The sequence below is a fragment of the Quercus suber genome, unplaced genomic scaffold, assembly GCF_002906115.3.
Source record: "Quercus suber isolate HL8 unplaced genomic scaffold, Cork oak 2.0 scaffold_694, whole genome shotgun sequence".
Taxonomy (NCBI): Eukaryota; Viridiplantae; Streptophyta; class Magnoliopsida; order Fagales; family Fagaceae; genus Quercus; species Quercus suber.
In genome coordinates, this window is record NW_027070135.1 from 186,099 (window position 1) to 207,608 (window position 21,510).

General features: G+C 35.4%; 2 protein-coding genes across 3 annotated transcripts; one reads left to right on the forward strand and one right to left on the reverse strand.

Annotated features, from left to right (window-relative positions):
• The first annotated feature begins 61 nt into the window (after window positions 1-61).
• LOC112015812 (uncharacterized) lies at window positions 62-14,013 on the forward strand. Of its 2 annotated transcripts, none has more exons than XM_024048249.2 (18): window positions 62-432; window positions 953-1,022; window positions 1,509-2,126; window positions 2,223-2,408; window positions 2,531-2,644; window positions 4,188-4,246; window positions 4,478-4,544; window positions 4,688-4,739; window positions 4,846-4,938; window positions 5,113-5,196; window positions 5,326-5,750; window positions 6,896-6,957; window positions 7,977-8,046; window positions 9,782-9,862; window positions 9,975-10,076; window positions 12,868-12,992; window positions 13,221-13,338; window positions 13,528-14,013. In XM_024048249.2, the coding sequence occupies exons 1-18, from the start codon at window positions 377-379 to the stop codon at window positions 13,633-13,635; spliced, it is 2,490 nt and encodes an 829-aa protein (XP_023904017.1). In that variant the 5' UTR covers window positions 62-376; the 3' UTR covers window positions 13,636-14,013. The 2 variants fall into 2 exon arrangements, with proteins under 2 accessions (XP_023904017.1, XP_023904016.1); XM_024048248.2 differs by lacking the exon at window positions 62-432 and adding an exon at window positions 470-798.
• Window positions 14,014-15,376: 1,363 nt separating this feature from the next.
• On the reverse strand, window positions 15,377-20,624 carry LOC112015810 (probable serine/threonine-protein kinase PBL7). Its single transcript, XM_065766239.1, is given in 5 exon segments — window positions 15,377-16,042; window positions 16,457-16,738; window positions 16,941-17,252; window positions 19,331-19,524; window positions 20,452-20,624. Coding segments are annotated over 5 exon segments (1,131 nt in total). The 5' UTR covers window positions 20,531-20,624; the 3' UTR covers window positions 15,377-15,778.
• Window positions 20,625-21,510: the final 886 nt, after the last annotated feature.

Consider the following 21,510-nt stretch of genomic DNA (forward strand, 5'->3'; position numbering starts at 1 on the left):
AAAAAAGCTGTCAAATTTTTAATCTTAGAACGAAAAAGCTGTCACTTTTTAATCTTTAGAACTCAGTGTTAAGAAATCTAAAGCACATGTAATAGCAACGTGAGCGGTAATCTCGCCCATTTTGCCTTCGCATGTGACCCTCAAAATCTCAACTCCTCTCTCTCTCGCTCTCCCACTCCATCACAATTCATACATACAAAACACACCAAGGCCTCTCACTATAATCCCAGACTCTCTCTCTCTCTCTCTCTCTCTCTAAAGTCTCTCAAAATCTCAAGTACCAGAGTTGCGTGCTACAGCAAATCAAGTAGCAGCACAGAGATCTCATCAAACTGATAAACTCACCCATAAAAAAAAAACCCCGATCTCTCACTAAATGAAAGCCACCACCAAAGCCCTCAACCCCTCAGTCATCACCTTCGACCACAAGAGGTACGCTTCTCTCCATACTACTACCCACCCCCTTCTCTCCTCTCCACGTGTCCTCTCCCAATTCGCTTTCTGGTCCATCAAACTTCCTTTTCATACATTTACACATATATAGTGTACTTCAATTCTCACCGTCAATTATTCCGATCGTATCTTCTTTTTTAAAAGTAGTTATTGCTATTTGATTCGTTTTTTTTATGTATGTAAATTCAGTGAGTTTGCTTGGATTTAAATAGTGTGAAGTGTGTAATGGTTCTTGTTAGTTGATTTTTGAATTGGCGCTCTAGGCACAATGCCGAACGGCATAAGAAATAGAATAGAATCGAGGTTTTTGAGTGTGAATCGGCAGTCTGCGAAGGCCGATTGCAGGTAATTCGAGCTGCGATCGCGCTCTGAAAAAAATTTCCTAGTTCACGGTTTGTAGCTGTGATGGAACTTGGTTTTTGATTTGTTTGTGATTGAGAACTTTGCTTTGTGTTTTTTATTTTTATTTTTGGGAATTTGATAGAATTGGTGTGTACAGGGACGCCTATGGATTTGCTGTGAGGCCTCAACATGTACAGAGATACCGCGAATATGCTAATATCTATAAGGTTTTGTTTTACTTCTTGTGGTCCTTCCAACTAGTCTTGAGTCTCAACACTTGTTTGGTTGCTGAGAAAATTTGGAAAAAAAGAAGAGAAACGGATTATAGAGTTTATAATATATATATATATATATATTTTTTTTTTTTTAAATTTTTTTAAAATTAGAGACTACGCAAAGAGAGTCAAAAGAGAATGCTTGAATTTAAAGAGATTTGGTTCCCTGAACCGAATCTAACTACCCACATATTTAAGGAACCAAAATCAAACCAACTCCGTGTTAGGGTACCAAAATTGAACCGACTCCTTAAATATAGGGATTGAATTATTCTTCTCTTTTTAATAATAAATCGAAACTTTTTATACCCCAAATTTCAGGGATCAAATCATAAGTTACATTTTTCTTCTCATATTTGTCAGCAACCGAATGGAGTTTGAAGAGACGCAATGTAAAACAATGTTGTGCTTTTATGTAATGTTAGTTGACCATTTCAGGAGGAAGAGGAGGAAAGATCAGATAGGTGGAAGTCTTTCCTGGAGCGGCAAGCAGAGTCAGCTCAACCGCCTGTAAACGGATTATCAGTTGAAGAAGATAAGAAGGCCGTTTCGGCTGGAGTTTTAGAGCAAGAAGCAGATGTTAGTTTAGAGAAGGTTGTTGAAGGAGACGATTTAAGCAGCCAGAAGCTCGATTCTAATGATTCGGCTGAAAATGGTGCTAGAAAGGATGAGGTTCCTGAAACTAAGGAGACGAAAACTCATAAGGTTCAAATTTGGTCTGAGATCAGACCGTCCCTTTGTGCCATTGAAGATATGATGAGCATTCGTGTAAAGAAGAAGTCTAATTTATCAAAAGATGAGCAAGGCGCTGGAACCGGGAAGCCACTTCCTTCCCCTGTTGAAGAGTTTAAATCCTCTAAGGGAGTGTCTGAGGAGGACTCTGAGGACGAGTTTTATGACGCGGAGAGGTCTGATCCCATTCAAGATGCTCCTGCAAGTGATACTGCCAGTGCCCCCGCTGCTGGTGATGTGTCCCCTTCGGAATCTTTGTTTCCTTGGAAAGAAGAGTTAGAAGTCCTTGTTCGCGGTGGAGTGCCTATGGCTCTAAGGGGAGAGGTGCAGATTAATATTCCATTTTGCTATTTATCTATAGTTAAAGTTTATTTCTTGGTGACTAAGTTCTGTAATTGCATTATGCCCGAAATATTTCAGCTTTGGCAAGCTTTTGTGGGTGTGAGAGCACGTCGAGTTGACAATTATTACCAGGATCTGCTAACTCAAGAAACTAATTCTGGCAATAACAAAGAACAAAATAACGTGCAGTCAGATAACAATGGTGAGGGATTTACTACGGATTCTGTATGCGTGCCAGAGAAATGGAAAGGGCAGATTGAGAAGGTCATTACATCCAACTCTTATTCAACCTTAGTGTTCAATAGCTTCATTTCGTGGATCTACCTTCTATGTGTATATAATTTATCCAATTTTCTCAACTTCTTGTTATTGGTTATTATTTGCAGGATTTGCCTCGAACATTTCCAGGGCATCCCGCTTTGGATGAGGATGGTAGAAATGCTTTGAGGCGCCTGCTTACAGCATATGCTAGACATAATCCCTCTGTTGGGTACTGTCAGGTATTTGTTTCTAGAAGAGGTTATATGCTTTATTTTGATTGTGGTTGCACTGTTTTTAAGGATACTACTGTTACAGAAATCTCTTAAATGATATGAACAATCTATGTTATGACACAACTTTTAGCCATCTGCAACACAGTTTGAACTTATAGCTCCCCACCTAGCACAATTATTATTATTATTATTATTATTTTTGATAGGTAATCAAAGATTTATTTCATATAAAGTACATTATGTTCACGATGGTGAACACTTAGACCTTAAAACGAATACAAGTACCTCAGGAAGAGATACGAATAGAAAGAAGAAATTCGGAAATGGAAATACATTGTGTAAAACCCCAAATTTTACTCCACTTAAATAAGGTTCCAACTAGTATAGGCTTCAAAAGTCAAAAGATCTATTGATCTCACAATATCTTCAAAAGTATGATTATTGCTCTCCCGCCAAATTAACCACGTCAAATCAGCTGGAACCACCTAACACAATTATTTAAATAGTTATGTTTTGCAATGTGACAAATTGACAACTAAGTGCCTGTGACCTTTACAGTTCATTTGGAAGGAGAAGGGGGTAAAGGAATGGAATACAAAGGATTTTTAAAGCATATTTGGCTTAAGACATCTGTGGACTGGGCCCTCTTGTCCAAATAATATTTCACCTATCAAAAAAAAAAAAAAAGCATATTCCATCTCCTCCCTTGTTTGGGATTGTAGTAGAAAGAATGGAAGAACTATGAGGGAATGCCCATTTCATTCCACTCTTTCCTAAGTATTCCTCTCAGAAGTGGGAGGACACTCATTCCTTTAATGAATTAGAGGTGAAATATCCATTTTATCCATATTTTAAGAAAAAGACTGATAAATGGGGAAGATTATACTAGTAAAATTGTATATAACAGTGTTAGACCTTTAATTTAATTGGTGATTACTTAAAATTTGGAATTCTTAATTTGTAAAAAGCTTACATGAGCCCACCACACTAGAAAGATTTCACGGAAGTAAAATTGGAAAGTAGATCGATCTAGAAAATCACGTTCGCTTAGAAATCAAAACTTTAAAAGTAACTCTTTCCAGAAGGAAATGTTACTAACAGTCACGATTATTGATTGATGTGTCATACTTTGCCTTTAGAGAAAATATTAGCCACCAATGAGTTCTAGCTGAAATGGCATCTCCTCCACTTGTAAGACAAGGCGGAGTGTGAGGTCATGGGTTCAGGGCCCATCAAGCCTGTGTGTAATCACCATTAGAAAGAGGGTATAAGCCATTAGTTCTTCATTTGACTTATAATTGTTAAAAAAATTAGTTCCCTTCAAGTTAGTGTTGCATGGCCAAGTGAAGATGGACATATTAAGCTGGGTTTTCTAAAAAGTTAATTTCAAAGATTTGCTGCAGATTGCAGTGGAATAAGAGGCTTTTGCATGCCGCTCCTTACCCAAATTTCTGTTTTGGTTGGGCTGCTAAATTTTATTCTATTTACCGTACAAATCCAGATAACTGACTGTCTGACATTTCTCTTATTGGACTTGATCAATATGCAGGCCATGAATTTCTTTGCTGGCTTATTACTACTTTTGATGCCTGAAGAAAATGCATTTTGGTAAGTCTGAAACATTTGACATAATCCTTTCCAGAATGCATACTCCCTTACTTGCATAGAATAAGTACATGTTGTAGAGGGAACATGATTAATGTTGTTGTCTCTATATTTAATTGCATTCTCTCCTGTAAGAATACATGACTAAATTTTCTATAATTGTGCAACATTTATGTTTTTTGCTGTCAACTTTATTGTCTATATGCCCTTATTAATCAAGCTAGAAATTTTCAGGGCCTTGATGGGCATCATTGATGACTATTTTGATGGCTATTACTCAGAGGAAATGATAGAGTCTCAGGTATTCTTACATTCATGTTTGAGTGATATGTGTTTTTCTACTCTCCTCAAAAGAGCTATGGTAATGAAGTCAAGGAAAGTTCATAGCTACTGCATAGTGGTGGAGATGGCACATTTCTTCTAATAGGCTGTTGTGCTTTTTAGGTTGACCAACTTGCTTTTGAGGAGTTGGTACGGGAAAGATTTCCTAAATTGGGTTCGTATATTCTTGGCATTGTCTTTGCAGTTCCTAAGTTTTTTTTTTTTTATCTGTACAAAGCTTGTTGAGTAATTTTTTTATGTTATGTCTACATCTGATGCAGTTCATCATCTAGATTACCTGGGAGTACAGGTGGCTTGGGTTACTGGACCGTGGTTCCTTTCCATTTTTATGAACATGCTTCCATGGGAAAGTGGTCAGGTTTTATGTTGTGTCTTTTTAATATTAAAGCGTAGTTGTGTTGACATGCATTTTATATCTATATGCATAGTCTTTGCTGCTTGGCTATCATACCAGTCTTTGCATTCTCATTTCCTGTACCTTCTTTATAAAGCTTATATATAATCTGATGGATTTATCCTTACTCCAGTTCTTCGAGTCTGGGACGTGCTTCTTTTTGAGGGAAACCGCGTCATGCTGTTTAGAACAGCACTTGCTTTGATGGAGTTATATGGTACTGGGTAAAAAAATAATTGAGTTTTTTGAATACTTTGATATGTTATTGGGGGTGCAATTAGTATAAATTTAGTACCATGTATGTGGTTTTACTCTATAAAACTTAATTTAGCTCAGTTTCATGTAGGCCCTGCATTGGTTACAACTAAGGATGCTGGAGATGCAGTTACTTTGCTGCAATCGCTGGCTGGCTCAACATTTGATAGCAGTCAACTTGTACTGACTGCTTGCATGGGTTACCAAAATGTAAATGAAACCCGATTACAGGAGTTGAGAACTAAACATCGGTCAGCAGTTATAGCTGCAGTTGAGGAAAGATCAAAGGGGCTTCGGGCTTGGAGGGACTCTAAGGGGCTGGCTTCCAAACTATATGGTTTTAAGCATGATCCTAAATCAATGATATTAGAAACTAATAAAACAGAACAATTGACTGATGCACAAACAAATGGTAGTCTATCTCGTTCAGAGTCTGGGTCCACTAATGCGGATGAAATTGTCATTAGCCTGACTGGGGATGTGGAGGTTGATTCTGTCAAAGATCTTCAAGAGCAGGTCTTGTGTCTTCTCTCTTATTCGTCACCTTTGCATTGTCCTTTCTTTAGTTAACAATGAAGTTAAATAAGCTCTTTGTTTCTCTTCTTCTTTGCATTGTCCTTTCCTTAACTTTGGAAAACAATGAAGTAAGCATTTTGCTCCTGTAAATACTTGTGCATGGTTATTCAGCCAATAGGATAGATTCGTGTATGGATAAAAGGTACTAAATATATTAATCTATGCCATTTTTTATTTCAGATTTAACACTTATTTTACTCAAATTTGCTGTCAACTTAGTTGCACTGGTCTGTGCATGATCATCAAAGTTGGGCTGAGTCAAGCATCACATTCTTAAAGGATTAAGAGCCTCATTAAAAAAAAAAAAAAAAAAATTCTTGACACTGCATTCCTTTTGTAGATGATATAAAGGGAAATGGTTACTTTTTTAGGATAGCTTATAAGTCACAATATATTGATTATCATCATGTCATCTGTCCTCTGTACTTTTGGCTTTATTCTTTTTATTTTTCCTTCCATAATTACTGCAAAGAACAAGGATGTCCATATTTTTTTTATTTGTATTTACATATATACTGGAAGAAACCATCGTGTAGGTAAGAAATCAAGGCAGAATATATCTTCAAACAAGATATGTTTATTATTATAATAAATCTTGAGGCGTCGCATCATGACTCAAATTAATATAGATCACACACTAGCATATTGATCATTGTGCCAAAATTTCAGGGGGGAAACTTATTTTGTTGATTTTATCTTATTTTTTTAATATGAATTGTGGAAGGGGCAAAAGAAGAGAAATGGAGGTTTAATGTTATGCCATTTTATATTATTGTTAAAGAACTTAATGAGCTCTAGCTTAAATGGCACCTCCACCCCTTGTAAAAGCAAAGTGGAGGGTGTGCTCATGTGTTCAAGAGCCATCAGGGTGCATGTGTAAATATATATTTAAAGAAAGGCTTTACTCCATTTTGTAATGATTCTCAAGGTAGAAAGCTTTGGAAGGATGTTTAATGTCTTCTGCAGTCCTTTTTTTTCATTTTCATTGTATAAATATGAATTTAAGTATTTGAATTCTTTGTTGATGATACTTTAGAGCATTTTCCACACACCATAAGTGAGTCTAACATATGAACTACATGCAGGTGGTGTGGTTAAAGGTTGAATTGTGCAAATTGCTGGAGGAGGAAAGATCGGCTGTACTCAGGTTAATATTTGCCAACATCTTCCTAACTTATAATAGGAATCCTTTTTATCTTACTTGGTTGCCAACATTATGGTCTTGTTCTTGATATTAGCTGCTTTGTGACAATAGGGACTTTATTACATATAAGATAAACCGTGTACCATGTATACTTTAAGCATGAAGTCCCTGTTACTAGGAAAGTCTTCAACAATTGTTTATACAGTTATTGCTTTCAGGCTTTGGTACTCCATATTCCTCTTCAAATTACTCACCTATTGGTCATCATAAATTGAATATTGATTTTCATTTCCTTTTTCTTTTTCTTTTTTTTTGGGGGGTGGGGCGGGTGGGGGATCTTTTTAAATTATGTCCAATCAGGACTGGGTGTGTGTGCAGAAACTAGAATTTGCCTTATTAAGAACAGCTGGAAATTGGTCATCGTGCACTGCATTTGGGGTTAAGATGTTACTAAGTGGAGTTTCCATTGTCAGCTGGAAATGGTCACTTGGCCCTTTTATCTATTTGTCTTCCCATTTGCTGTAGTTACTATATAATCTTCTTCCTAGTAGTACTCCTATGGTTGCTGTTTGTTTATACCTTTGCTTTCTTATCAAAACTTTTCCACAAAAGGTTTTCCATCTTGCTTCAGGTCCTTATTCCTTTGCCCATTCAATACATTAGACAGTCTCTGTATTAAGTACAATGTGAGTCCTAGTGTTTACAAGGAATCCTCTCTAGAAAGGATGTGGAGAATTCTCGTATATCTGAAATTTATTTTAGCTGTTTTAAGATCACAACCTTTGTTGAGCTCTGTTGTTTTATATATTGTTTATAGTTATTTTTCTTTGTTCTTGGGGTGCCTTAAGATAGCAGTCTGTTATGGAAATTGAGGAAAGTTTCTTGACGTTCCCTGCTCTACAGAGTATGATTTCACAGCAGCCACATTCAGTCATGGAATATTGTTGTTCTTAAACAAGTCACAAGTAATGCTTTTCATTAATACTCAACTGATAGTCTGGCTTCTTCCTGAATTTTTTCAGAGCTGAGGAGTTGGAGACAGCTCTAATGGAGATGGTCAAGCAGGACAATCGGCGGCAATTGAGTGCCAGGGTATATCTTGAATACCATTACACATAGCAGTTCTTCTATTGATCAGAAATACAGTTCTTGTAATGTATATTTACCTTTTTTCGGTTACCATGCTGAGCTTGCTGCATGCATGATTTTGAAAATGTATTTAACTGTTAAGATATAAGTGCATGTCTAGTTGCACATGTTACAGTGATCTTCTAGATTAAACTTACCTTGGTTTGAAGAACATCCTTTAAAGGATAACTGGGACAATGAGTGCCCTTGGGCCTTGGGTAAATTGGTAAATATGAGGGTGGGGTTTGTGTAGACCTTATGCCAGAGTAATAAAAAAACCCAGTTCACTGAGGAAATCTATGGTGGGAGCATAGTCCTTTTTTAGTTTTTCAGTTGATATATATTGTCTCCTTTAACATCTGGGGATGGTTGTAAAGCCCTTACCATGGGAAGTGTGATAAACATCTTGTTGGAGTATTATCTGGTTGTCTAGGTTTAGATTAGGTCTATGCTAGATATATATATATATATATAGGGGAAGGAGAGGAAAAAAGATACTGTTAACAGCACTGTAGCTGTGGCACTGTTGTAGTATTTTTTAAGTGCCACTTGTGCTAGTATAACTAGGGTTTCTAGGATATATTTGTCTTTAATTTATTTTTATTTAACCTGATGTGTATAGTTAGGATTAGTTTCACTTATGGGAATCATTCTTAATTTTTTTAAGTTGTTACAATTTTATTCTTCGTATAGAGGCTATTACACTAAGCAATGGTTATGATAGCTTTTTTTTTTTTTTTTTTTTTTTTTTTTTGGATAAGTGCAATGGTTATGATAGCTTATCTTAATACTATCAACGAAATTGATGTGGATCTGCTAGTTGCTTACAGAACTCCAGGGTTTTGCTAGTTTTCTGCACCTTAAAGATAGCTTGTGGATTTGTTAGTTCCTTAGAGAACTCTAGGATTTTGCTAGTTTTCAGTGCCCTAAAGACATTCTCTCTTTGTTTCCCTCTAAGAAAGTTGGGCTTTGATGGAAAAATCAAAGTACGTCATCATCTCATTTTGCTTTTGACTCTACCAATATATTTTCTATAGTAATAGATATATACTATAGAAGTATGAAGACATAGGATGGTGCACTGATTGTGTCCTTTATAATTTATTGATGCATTTATTTTTAAAATGTTATGGTTTGATATTCTTTGGACCAAATGGCGTCTCATTCACTCACAAGGAAAAGGTGGTAAGGTGAGGTCACTTGCTAATCCCTGTATGAGTGCATCTGTATTTACCTATAAAAAATGGAAAGAAAAAAGTGAATCTTCTTTAACTTATCTCTACTGCAAGGTCTTAATAGATTTTTCACACTGCAAGCAGCTGTTCACTGCCATAGTGAAATTAATGTGCATTTCATTTAGATTTTGCTTCAAACTGTGTAGACTTTGGTGCCATGAGCCTTGCAGCTCAGTGCCATAGCCTACTCTCCTTTTTTAGGAGAAATAGGGTTCAAATCCCCCCTCCACCATTGTTGTAACCGCCAAATTATCAAAAAACTGCTTAGTTCTTGGCCTAATTTTAGAGGCAATAAGAGAGTTAAAGACAATGATGTATTGAGTACCCTGCATGTTCTGAAGTTAGTGTTATGCTAGTATGTGGGATGCCACAACATATCTGTGAAAATAGATGCTTTCTTCTGCAAGTTCCTATCCATTGTTAGAAAACCTTAGTCAAAGGTTAATTCTGCTTACAATCTGCAGGTTGAGCAGTTAGAGCAAGAGGTTACTGAGCTTCGGAGGGCCGTTGCTGATAAGCAGGAACAAGAAAATGCCATGCTTCAGGTTTTGTTTTTCCTCCATTTTATTTAAACTTCCTACTTTGATAAGACCATCTACTCTAATAACTTATTATGGTATTTCATGGTTATATTGAATTATTTTACCAATCTTATAGGTTTTGATGCGGGTAGAGCAAGAGCAAAAGGTAACAGAAGATGCTCGTAGATTTGCCGAGCAAGATGCAGCAGCTCAAAGATATGCTGCTCAAGTGCTTCAGGTTTACTTCTTAGTTTCTATACATTTGGTTTTGTTTCTTCATTGCTTTGCTGGGTAGTTATTCCATCATATACCATCCTTATGTAATTAATTCACTAAAATTTGCTTGCATATCTGATGTTAAGTGTGTCTTAGATTCTATTGAGCTATATATTTGCAAGTTGAAGAAAGCTCATACCAGTAGTTGTATCAATTTTAGCCCTTGTCTTGAAGTCACATTTATCAATCTTTGCTAACTATCTGGAGTCAACAAAATGGTCATCTTCGGCCAGTATGTTAATATCAAGAACAATATCCTAGGTGAAGCTTGGCTGCCTGTACATTTACTTAACCTTGACCTGATTCTGTACCACATCAACGTCGTGGGCATAATTATGTAAATAATTGTCTTTTTGTACCTTAAAACATGTTAATAAACTTCCTTCTGTATTATGTAATGAGCCATATCTGGTGATGCTCTAATCTCAATATTATCTGTCTTGACCAAGCTGAATTTTGAAACGATGTTTTTGTTGCACAATATTCCCCTCCTTGGGACTTTATTTATCTTAAATGTTATTGTCTTACATGATATTGAAACATTAATATTATCTGTAACATGTCAGCATTTTTGTTTCTGTTACATGTCTTCTACTACCATTTACGTAGTGTTATACTTCCTGTGTACCTGGGTAGTTATTTTTATTATTAATAAATTTTACTTATCAAAAATAAAAAGTGTCTTATACTGATAAAGTTGCCTATGAAAGGGATGAGAGTTGGGGGGAAGTTGGCTCATAATTATGTTTGATATCATCTTAGATCATGTTGTGCTCTCTTCCAGTCCTTTATATAATTGCTTCAACGGATTTTTTGGATGAGTAAGCTCTGTCTTCAAACCAGATAAACCTGCAGCAAAAACACTAGCAGCAAATCCCATAGTGTCAGACTACCTCTTGTAGACAAGTATTATAATTTTTGATCTTATCTACCTTTTATATCTTTCTTCATCCGGATTTTAAAGTGATAACCTTGGGCCTCTTTGGAATGAAGTTCTTTGATATTCGATGCTCCACAATTCCTCAATTTTTTTTCATCTATATGTAAGAAATTCTTAAAGGTGCCAAAAGGGGTGGAGTATTAGGATGTATGAAAATAAAGAGAGAGAGAGAGAGAGAGAGAGAGAGAGTCCCCAATTCCTCAGTTTTTTTCATCTATATGTAAGAAATTCTTAAAGGTGCCAAAAGGGTGGAGTAGGATGTATGAAAATAGAGAGAGAGAGAGAGAGAGAGAGAGAGAGAGAGAGAGAGAAGAGGATTTCATCTATATGTAAGAAATTCTTAAAGGTGCCAAAAGGGTGGAGTAGGATGTATGAAAATAGAGAGAGAGAGAGAGAGAGAGAGAGAGAGAGAGAGAGAGAAGAGGAAGGAAATACTACTCTACGTATCTTAATTAAATTCTCAACTTTGAGTAGGCTGGAGTATTAGGGTGTATGAACATAAAGAGAGAGAGAGAGAGAGAGAGAGAGAGAGAGAGAGAGAGAGGAAATACTACTCTACATATCTTAATTAAATTCTCAAATTTGAGCGAGAAGTACTATGAAGTGGAAGGATATGGCTAAAATATCTAGGAGTTGACCTTGGCATCTATATAATAATATTTAAAAGCTGAAACAAGCATTTATTGTTGCATGCTCCTGTTCAGCCACATCAATGTAGCATTTCGGTCCATTTTGATCTGTTTGGTTCATTTTGGTCCACTTTGGTGATGCTTTGGGATGAGAGGTTTGTGTAGAAACTATAAAGAGGAGCTGCTTCATTGACTGTTGTGTCACATTCTCAGTGTAATGTTGGTAGGTTCTTTTTTATAAGTAAAAAATAAATAAATAAAAATTTTTGATAAATTAAATTAAATTGTTATGTTATTAAAGTCTTGTATTTTTTTTATTAATATTTGTGATGGATTTACTTATATATGCTTCTTCTTTAGGCTATTCTAAACATATAGATGATGAATCGTTTGTAAGAAACACTAGAAACAAATTTCAACCACACATTACATTACTTACAAAGTATCTTGCTCTTATAATAATTGAATGTAAATTGCATTATATATCCTTGAAAAAAAATTACAAAATTAAAAACACTTTTAAATAACAATAAATAAAAAATATAGATAGCTTAATTTAGAAAATCTAATATATTGTATCAACTATACTTTGTTAGAAAATAATCACATTATTTTAAGAATAGTTTGGGATTAACACTTAGTCTCATCTACTATTTTTATTTTTCACTTAACAAAAAAACAAATAGCCAATTTTTTCTTTGCATCGCGCAGGTCTGCAACTAGTATACATAAAACCCAAATCAACGTGGTTACATCTGCCATCTAAGGCAATCTACTTAGGACTCCATCCAAATATCATGAATCAAAACCAGAGTGTCTCAGAAATTTTCAAGTTTGTCTATTGGGGCTAAAAGTAGAACTGTTACCATCTTTTTTCCTTACTACCCTTTTTTTTCCTTTTGAAATTTGACTCTTTCTGAACTGCGGTCATTAGTTTGATTCATCATGTTACGATTTTCTGTCTCCCTGTATGTTCTGTATCCAACAGCTGCAAGCACTTCTATTGTGTATTCATGTTAGTCTGCACCAGTCTCAATGGAATGAGTAGATTGGATATTTTTGTACATTTAGTGGAATTACTATCTTTGGACTTTCCAATATTGATTACTCAGATGTTCTGTTCCTTTTTCTTTTCTTTTTTTTGGTATGTAATACCCCCTGCTACAACAACTATATGTATGCAGGAAAAGTATGAAGAGGCCATTGCTACACTTGCTGAAATGGAGAAGAGAGTGGTTATGGCAGAATCAATGCTGGAGGCTACCTTGCAGTACCAATCTGGCCAAGTTAAAGCACAACCATCCCCTCGGTATGTATTCGATTTGGGTCCATTTGTTAATATGATTCTTCTTTTGCCTCTATGTTTCTATTTGCTGCAGCATCTGCCTTTGTACATGTAGCCACCCCCTAACCCTTTCCCTACCTTTTCCTCACCTCAAGGGGTCCGAATATATGTAGGGTATCAGCTTAGGAACATTTCTGTATTGCTTGCATATTATGCCCCTATGAATGTGATTTGTACAATTTTGATTTGTAGATCTCCACATCCAAATTCTTCACCAGTACAAAGCAATCAAGAGGCACAAGATTTTCCTGCAAGAAAAATTAGTTTGCTAGCTCGTCCATTTGGAATTGGCTGGAGAGACCGGAACAAGGTTAGTTTCTATTTGTATTCTCTTCATGTATACCATACATGCTTAAAACCGCTGTATATCTTGAATCTTACAATATTAGTAAGCAGGACGCAAATCATTTTGTTCAATAAAGTAAGAGGTTTACAATATTTCTGTTCCTGTCTTCATATGTTTTAAAATTATTAATCAAATTTCCATTGAATGCGATAGGGGAAACCAACTAATGTTGAGGAGCCAATTGATGGCAAATCTACCAGTGAGGGACAGAGTCCCAGCACGCCAGATAAAGGTGCTAATGGTGTAGAAGACAAAGAATAGAGAATAGAAGGTTTATTAGAATGATACTCCAATAGATATACTCCTTTCACTGCCCCAGTTCTAATGTGCTTTTCAGCTTGGTGGATATCTTATGCATCAATGACACTTCAGGGAGCGGGTAGATATAGTGTCTTTGTCTGTAATTTTGATTAGACAGAGCCAATATAAGGCTTATATTCATTCATTGTTTGTTTGTTCATTAAATCAGTAGTAATAATAGTATACTGGAGGAGAATGTAAGAAACATGAGAGCAATGGTCATTCAAATGTATAATCTTTGCATTACTGTCTTGTATTGATTTATCTGAACTTGTAGTTCAAGAAAGAATTTTCCAGCAGTTACTGCATATTAGTCGCATCTGTATAATCTTTCAATCAGTGTCTTCTCTTGTTTTGTATTTTGTATAGTGTAGTTCTCAGTAGAAATCCCTGGTAGTTGCTGCTCTCTCTCTCTCTCTCTCCTCCCAAAGCATAGTTGGTCGTGTAATATATTATGTGGAAAAGTTATCTGGAGAATATGATGTAATTATTTATTTATTTATTTTGTAACTTTTGGGCTGCAAAGAATTGTTTTTCGTACTCAGTCCATTCTGTGATAAGGTCGAAAAACAAAATATGCAAAGAAAGAAAGTGGAATGGTTCAAAGATCTGGAATTCAGAATACCAGGCAATCTTGTTATATCTTTATTCTCTGCTGCACGCTTGAAAATAATGGATTTCTTTTACTCGCAGGGATGTTTTTACAAACCTTCCATCTCCACCCTTCCTATCACATACAGGTGTACTAGTTTTTCAAAATCAATGGTGGAGATGAGGATAGGGAATAGTTTGGTGAGTCTATAAAAATAGTATTGTATTGCAGTTAGCATTTTTATATTCCTTAAAAGTGCAAGGGTATCCTTGTCGGCCTTGTGAAATGTTAAACATCTTGATGGTTTGCTTCTCCGTCAACCAATTTTTTTACCTTCTTATTCTATGTGGATTTCAAGATGAAGGTGCAAATGTATACATAATCCAATTACAAATGAGCTGCTACAACATTTGATGGGGTCGTTTAATCTGGCTGACTTCTAGCTTATATTATGCAATTCCGGTGATCACAATCATCAGTGCTGCTGGGTTATAAGGTCTTGATATAAATTCGGAAAATTGCAAGGGATTTGACAGATTGTGCTTAACGTTACTTATAACCTCAAACTTTGGGGGAAAACTGAATGACTCTGGGCAGAACTAGGAAAGTTGCCAAGCTTATCTTGTAAATTAGGAAATTTCCAGTTCTTTCAGGTTCTTAGCGTGTCTATTCTCTCTTTTCTCAGAGCAGCAGAGGCCTTCTGTTTCCTTTTCTTTTTCTTCCTAAAGTTTTGATTCTGTTAGAAGGCCGCTAGAAACCGAAAACTACAGTGTACAGCATCAAGATTGAAGAAAGGTTCTGCCTCCCTAACGAAGGCAAGAAATACTCCCAGGTCTCTCAACAACCAAGAAACCGTGCTTTGCTTTTCTAAAAAAAAAAAAAAGAGTACTAAGCCAAATTCTTGCACATACAAATGATTATTTAGAGCAATGCCCATTGAAATATGAAGTTAAACCTAAGGCATTAAACTGAGATAAAAAAGGATGTGTGGTAAGGTTAGGGATCTATTCTTTCGCCTCTGAAACGTTGCAAATCAACAGACATTCTACTCAATTTCAGGATCCCTGAAACTCAACTAAAAAAATAAATTGAAAGGGCTGGGGCAAACTATTTACCAAACTCTTCAAAAAAGCAGTAATGAGGATGCTCTTCAAGGGGAACAGTTTCTATATAGATACAAAAACCCCAAGCTCAATTGTACATAAAAGAATCTCGTCAAAAGAGAGAGTAAACGGGAAAAAGAATAATATATATTTCCTGTTACAAGACAATAGGACTGGCCATGACACCTGCTATCTGGAGTGATCCAAAATTTGAGAAACAGGCACACCACATGTGGCAGCAATGGCAATAGCAAACCAAATAGCTCCAATCCATTGACCTCTGAATCACAACTACAAATCCATTTCAAGAACATTCTGATGCATCACCACACCACAGGAAGCAGGAGGCAGCGACCTCATCATGGGCTTCTGAAGATGGAAAGATCTTCTGGCTTGATCACATACTATTTCATTGCTCCCTTCTGGTTCTAGGAGTAGAAGAAACCATGCGGGAGGCCTGGACTGGCTGGGATTCAGGGTCATATTTTTGGGTAGCAAGATAAGAAAGAGCTGTGACTACATCAGCTATCAGGGGTCGCATATTAGGTTGTTCCTGAACACACATTGCAGCAACGGCAAGAGCTTGATACAATCCCCTTACTGGATATTGGCCTTGGAGCATTGGGTCAGCCATCTGTGAAAATTTTCTTCGATCTTTAAACAGGGGCCGGGCCTGCAACATAGAGAAAACATTTATATTAGGAGGATCACACAAGTAATTACTTTTTTGTAAACAAATTATTACAACTGTACCATTTTATTTCTTTCTCTGTATGAAATTATCACTACTGCAAAATATGTAAATATTTTTTTGCCAATGACGCTTGTCCATCAAATGTGCTATTTAAGTTGACTCTTGAATATGCAGATGGTCCAATTCAAACTTGATAGTAAGGGACCTTCTATAATTTGAATGATGCATGAATAGCAAGGTAGGTTGCTGACCTCATATAACAAACAAAGAAGTCTCTATGGACTTCACATGATAACACACTTGTTTACAAGTTCTATTTTGTAAGCCCCAATACCAGAAGGTTATCATTTTACCATCAAAGATATCATAGCAAAGATGAGAGGGCCATCTTACCCAAGCAACCAGATTGTGTTCCCCAGCAGCTCTTGCGTTGTCAATTGCTTTTCTTCCAGTGATAATTTCCAGAAGAACAACCCCAAAGCTATAAACATCTGATTTCAATGTAAGCTGACCAGTCATTGCATATTCAGGTGCACAATATCCATAGGTTCCCATCACTCTGGTGGATACATGGGTATTATCTCCAACAGGACCCAATTTGGCCAAGCCAAAATCAGATAGCTTGGGATGATAGTCTTCATCGAGCAGAATGTTTGAGCACTTCAAATCACGATAAAAAAAAAAAAAAAAAAAAAAAAAAAAAAAAAAAGGGATAAACTGAATCAAGCACCTGAGCCATAAATAACAAGCATGGAAATTTCCTAAGCACCATAAGTTGACACATATAAATTTAACAGTGTGGTTAAAAAATTAGTTAACCACTTAGGACGTCTCATGACAGAAAAAGTCATGATCACATGATTTAGGATTATCTGTCTAAAATAGGTTCTTGAACTTTACGAAAGGTAAAAGGAGAACCATATATTTAGAAGCTAAGTGCTAGAAAATCATAAAATTTTGAATTAAAAAGGAAAGGAACATTACTGATGATGAACATACCATGTAGATGGTCTTCCAAAGATCCTAATGGCATGTATTCATAAACCAGAAGCCTCTGATCTCCATCAGCACAATAACCAATTAAGTTAACAAGATTTGGATGGTGAAGCAGGCTTAGCATCAATACTTCAACAAGGAATTCCCTGTTCCCTTGCAGCCCATTACGATCAAGTTGCTTGATAGCTACAACCTACAACAAACAAAATAAGTTGAAGGTTCAGGTCTTGCTGCAAGCCTACTTAGAAATTCAAAGTTCAAAGTTTGATGAACAATGGTACTAAGAATATTGATGAACGCCAATGGTCCTTGGACCAAATGGCATCTCATCCCCCTGCATGCCAATGAGCTCTAACCGAAAGCAAAATTCTCCCATAAAAGAATAGGGTGAAGGACAAGGTCACGGGTTCAAGACCATTAAATGCATGTCTAACTCAGTAATAACAGGGAAAAAAAAATCCATGGCTAGGAAAGCATCCTCCCAATTTTTAGCAAAATGATGGGAACTAAGTATATTTTTTATGTCTACACAAGCTGAATGTATAAATGATTTCTGGTGGGAGTTCTTTGCAAAAGTTACCCCTATGTTTAATTGGGCATGAGTTAAAAATATGCCAGCAGTAAAGAGTTCGAGGAAAAAATAAAAGATTAAATACCAAAAGATTCAAGAATTGTGGTCTAGTTTCAACTTCTTGGCACCTTTTATAAGCCACTTTAGTTATTATTGAGTCTTAGAATTAACTTTCTTTAGGTTAGAAAGTTTCTGGTTCAATTTTAATAAAGTAGTGCTAGTTTGGTGAATGGGCTATTCTAGAGGTCCATGAGTTATGTTTTGAGTCCTTTTTGGTTTGGAAGTTCTTAAGTACTCTTTCTTTGTTATTAGTAATCCTAATATTTTTATTGTAGCCAATAACATTCATAGTGAAATTGATTTTAATAAAATTTTAGCAGGTTAGAAAAACCTAAGTGTGATTGCCTTCTCCTACCTAAGTGTGATTGCTTAAGAAAACCTATACCTACCTAAACCCTTAAATATCAAACCTATTCCAGAACCCTTAAAGATCTCATCAAGAAATCTAATTTAGAGCTGAATTCTTAAATATCCCACAACAAAATTGGTATTAGGGCTCAATAAAGCTTCTGTCTTGCATCATAAAAGTATAAGAGTGGTTTGCTTGTACTTCATAATTTTCACTACCCTTAGCCTTTTTCCTATCTAAAACAAGCAAAATTTATGAACAGAAATCCATATTAGGGGCCCCATCTACAGGTGAGGCGGATATGGTTATAATGGTGAAAAATATGGCAATTCTGTGGTAGGATATTGTGTATTGATAGAGGAACATTTGAATGCAATCATGGTGGATCTTGTAGCTGTAGCAACTGTGTTGATGATGAAGACACAATGCAAATAGCAATAGGCACTAGGGTTATGGCAGCAATGGTTTGATGAGGTGGCAGTGTTAGCAGTTGTCCTGGTGGTGTTATGGAGGATATTGCTAGGGAGAAGTGATGGTGCTGAAGCAACAGTGATTGCCACAAGCGAGTGGAGGCTTTATTAAACTTTTTAAGTTGCGATGTGGGTAAGAAAGTTTTACTGCCTTTTTTTTTTTTTTTTTGATAAGTAACGAAAAAATAGATTAAAATAATTAAAAAGAGTGTCACTTGAGCATACAGGAAGTATACATCAGGGGCAAAGTACAATCAGGCTCATGAAAGACAAGAAATATTTACTGCCTTTTGAATTTGGATTTATTAGGTAATAGATTTTCCCTTTCAAAATATAAAAAATATTCCAAAGATGCAGCTTAAGGACCTACCATCTTAAACTATTTTAAATAAATGGCACTAAATATTTGTAGTTGATGAAAATCCTTTACTTTTAGACAATTTTTCTCCAAATTTGTTTGGAGAAAATTTCCAAATTACCATCCACGTGTCCTTTCAATTACAGGACATATTAAATAGTCACGTGATTGTTTAAATAACCTACTAGATCATGTAATTAAATACACATGGATGGTCATTTGAAACACCTTTAGAGGAATCTCCTTCAAAATATATCATGTGGTGGTTCATACAATCATCCATGTGTTTTTTATCACATGCCCATTAAGCCATCTAAACTAGTAATGTGACTATTAAATACATCATGTAGTTAAAACCAGATGTCAATGGTTATTATAATTGCCATTTAGTGAGTTGGAGGACCAGTTTGGGGGGAAATTCTGTTTATTTCTTAATGCATAACAACTGACAAACTCAACATACCTGATTGCTACTCTCCAATCTCCCTTTATATACTCGTCCAAAACCTCCTTCACCCAAAAGACAATCAGCCCTAAAATTCTTTGTTGCAGCTGCCAATTCACGAAATGTGAATGTATATGCACCAATGTGATCAGACCCTCCATCTTTAGTGGCCTCCTTCTTTATGTCTAGTGACGAATTCACATTCAATTTCTCTAAAACAATAAAAAAGCAACGATGCTATTAATATAAGAATTAAAAAAAAAAAAAAAAAAGAAAGAACCTGATAAACAACAATAGTATGATGCCAGCAAAGTTAAAGCCAGGTTTTGATTTGGATGCCGTGACAACAGAAAAATTACAAACATATCATTAAGAGCTTAGAAAGAAAACAAGCATCTCAAAAGACAAAACAAATAAATAACACCTAAAAAGGATTCAATTTTGGATTTTTCAAACACATAAAACAAATATGGAAACATCTGCATAATTAATGTAGCGGAATGATCGATAGATATCAACACCATTCATTATGACATAAAAACAAGTTAGAAGTTTATGAACTACACAAGTTTCCGGTATACTTTAAGCCAGCCTCAGCTCCATTGCAGTAATTAACCAATGATTTTTCACCTATTCCAACACTAAAAAATTCATAATTCAGCTTGTTTGGTAGATGGTCTCAAAAAAACAAATCTAGAAGCAATTAAACAACACAATTGACACTCAAAAGGAATTCATTACTTAAAAAAAAAAAAAAAAAGACTTTGAAGGCAAATCAAACTCTGAAATTCAAAGGAAAATAGCTCAGAATGCCCACAAAATCTGAATCTTATTGCAAGCAAATCAATTTGAATACAATGCCACAAAAAAAAAAATTGCACAATTTTCTCAAAATTGCGTTCCCCACTGAAACCAAAGCAGATCACAACAATATGAAAGACCCACAACAATGATCCACACAATTAGGCAAAAGGACAAGTGCCCATCAATCTCAGCAAGTATCTAATGGCACACATACACTAAAAAAACAAACTTTAAGAAATAATATGGCACTGGGTATGTAAGAGTTAAAATTAAGCTTAAGTAGAATGATAAGTGTAACTGAAATTTGCTCTCTTTTTTTTCTTTCATAGAAGTACCTGAGGTCGATGAGATCGGATCGTTGGGATTCTTGTTCTGCTTCTTCTTTGATTTTCCAGGACAGAGTGACCAACCCATGGCTTATTGATTCTTTCTTTTAGGCAAGGTTAACACAGAGAGAGAGAGAGAGAGAGTGTGTGTTACAGTGTTAGTGTGTGTGTCTATGTGTGTTATACTGAGATACTAGTATATATCTTTCATTGAGTGACCTTTTTGCAAATACGTCCTTGTGAATTATTAAACTGTGTTCTAGCCCTCAAAAGTCTATAATTATCCATTTGATTTTTTTTTTTTTTTTTTTTTTTTTTTTTTTTTTTTTTTTTTTTAACTAGAAGTCTAGAACATCCAAATCAGCCAGTGAAGCTATAATTTTTAAAAGAGTAATTTTATTACCACATAAAACATTACAACTTTTGCCACAAATTTTCTATACCGTAAATTGTGATTAGTTGTTTGTCGCTTTCATATGAATCCACAATTTTTTCTCCACTACTCACAACCTACCATGTAAACAATGTGGTTGTGGTGTTTTATGTTGTCCTAAAATTTATGCTTTTGAAACTGGTTCTACTCAAATGTTCTGCTTATTATTGCATCTCCAATAGAATAGGCAAACCTAAAACCCTCTCTATTTTATAGGGTAAACTCTTAAAATATAAGTCTAACAATCTTTCTATAATGGGGGAAGGGGAAAATTGCCCAAGAACAGTAGTTCTTTTTGTTTGAAGAGTCGTTACTCATTACATAAATATTTTTTTGGCTTAAAAAAATGGAATTTTGTATTTAAAAAAATAGGTACAAAAATATTAAAGAAATAATTAAAAATATTATTTAAATGTGATAAAGAAATGATAAAGAGTTTGTTAAAACGTGTATTTAAAAAAAATAAACGTTGCTAGAGAATGCCACATTGTTTTAAATTTTGATGCCTTAATATTTGACTCTAGGAACTTTAGAGCTCGTTTGGTACATGTGTTTAAAAACTGAAAATTGTTGTTTAAAATTTTTTGTGAAAATACGTGTGGGTGAAAAAGTGCGTTGAAATGCGTGAAATGTTG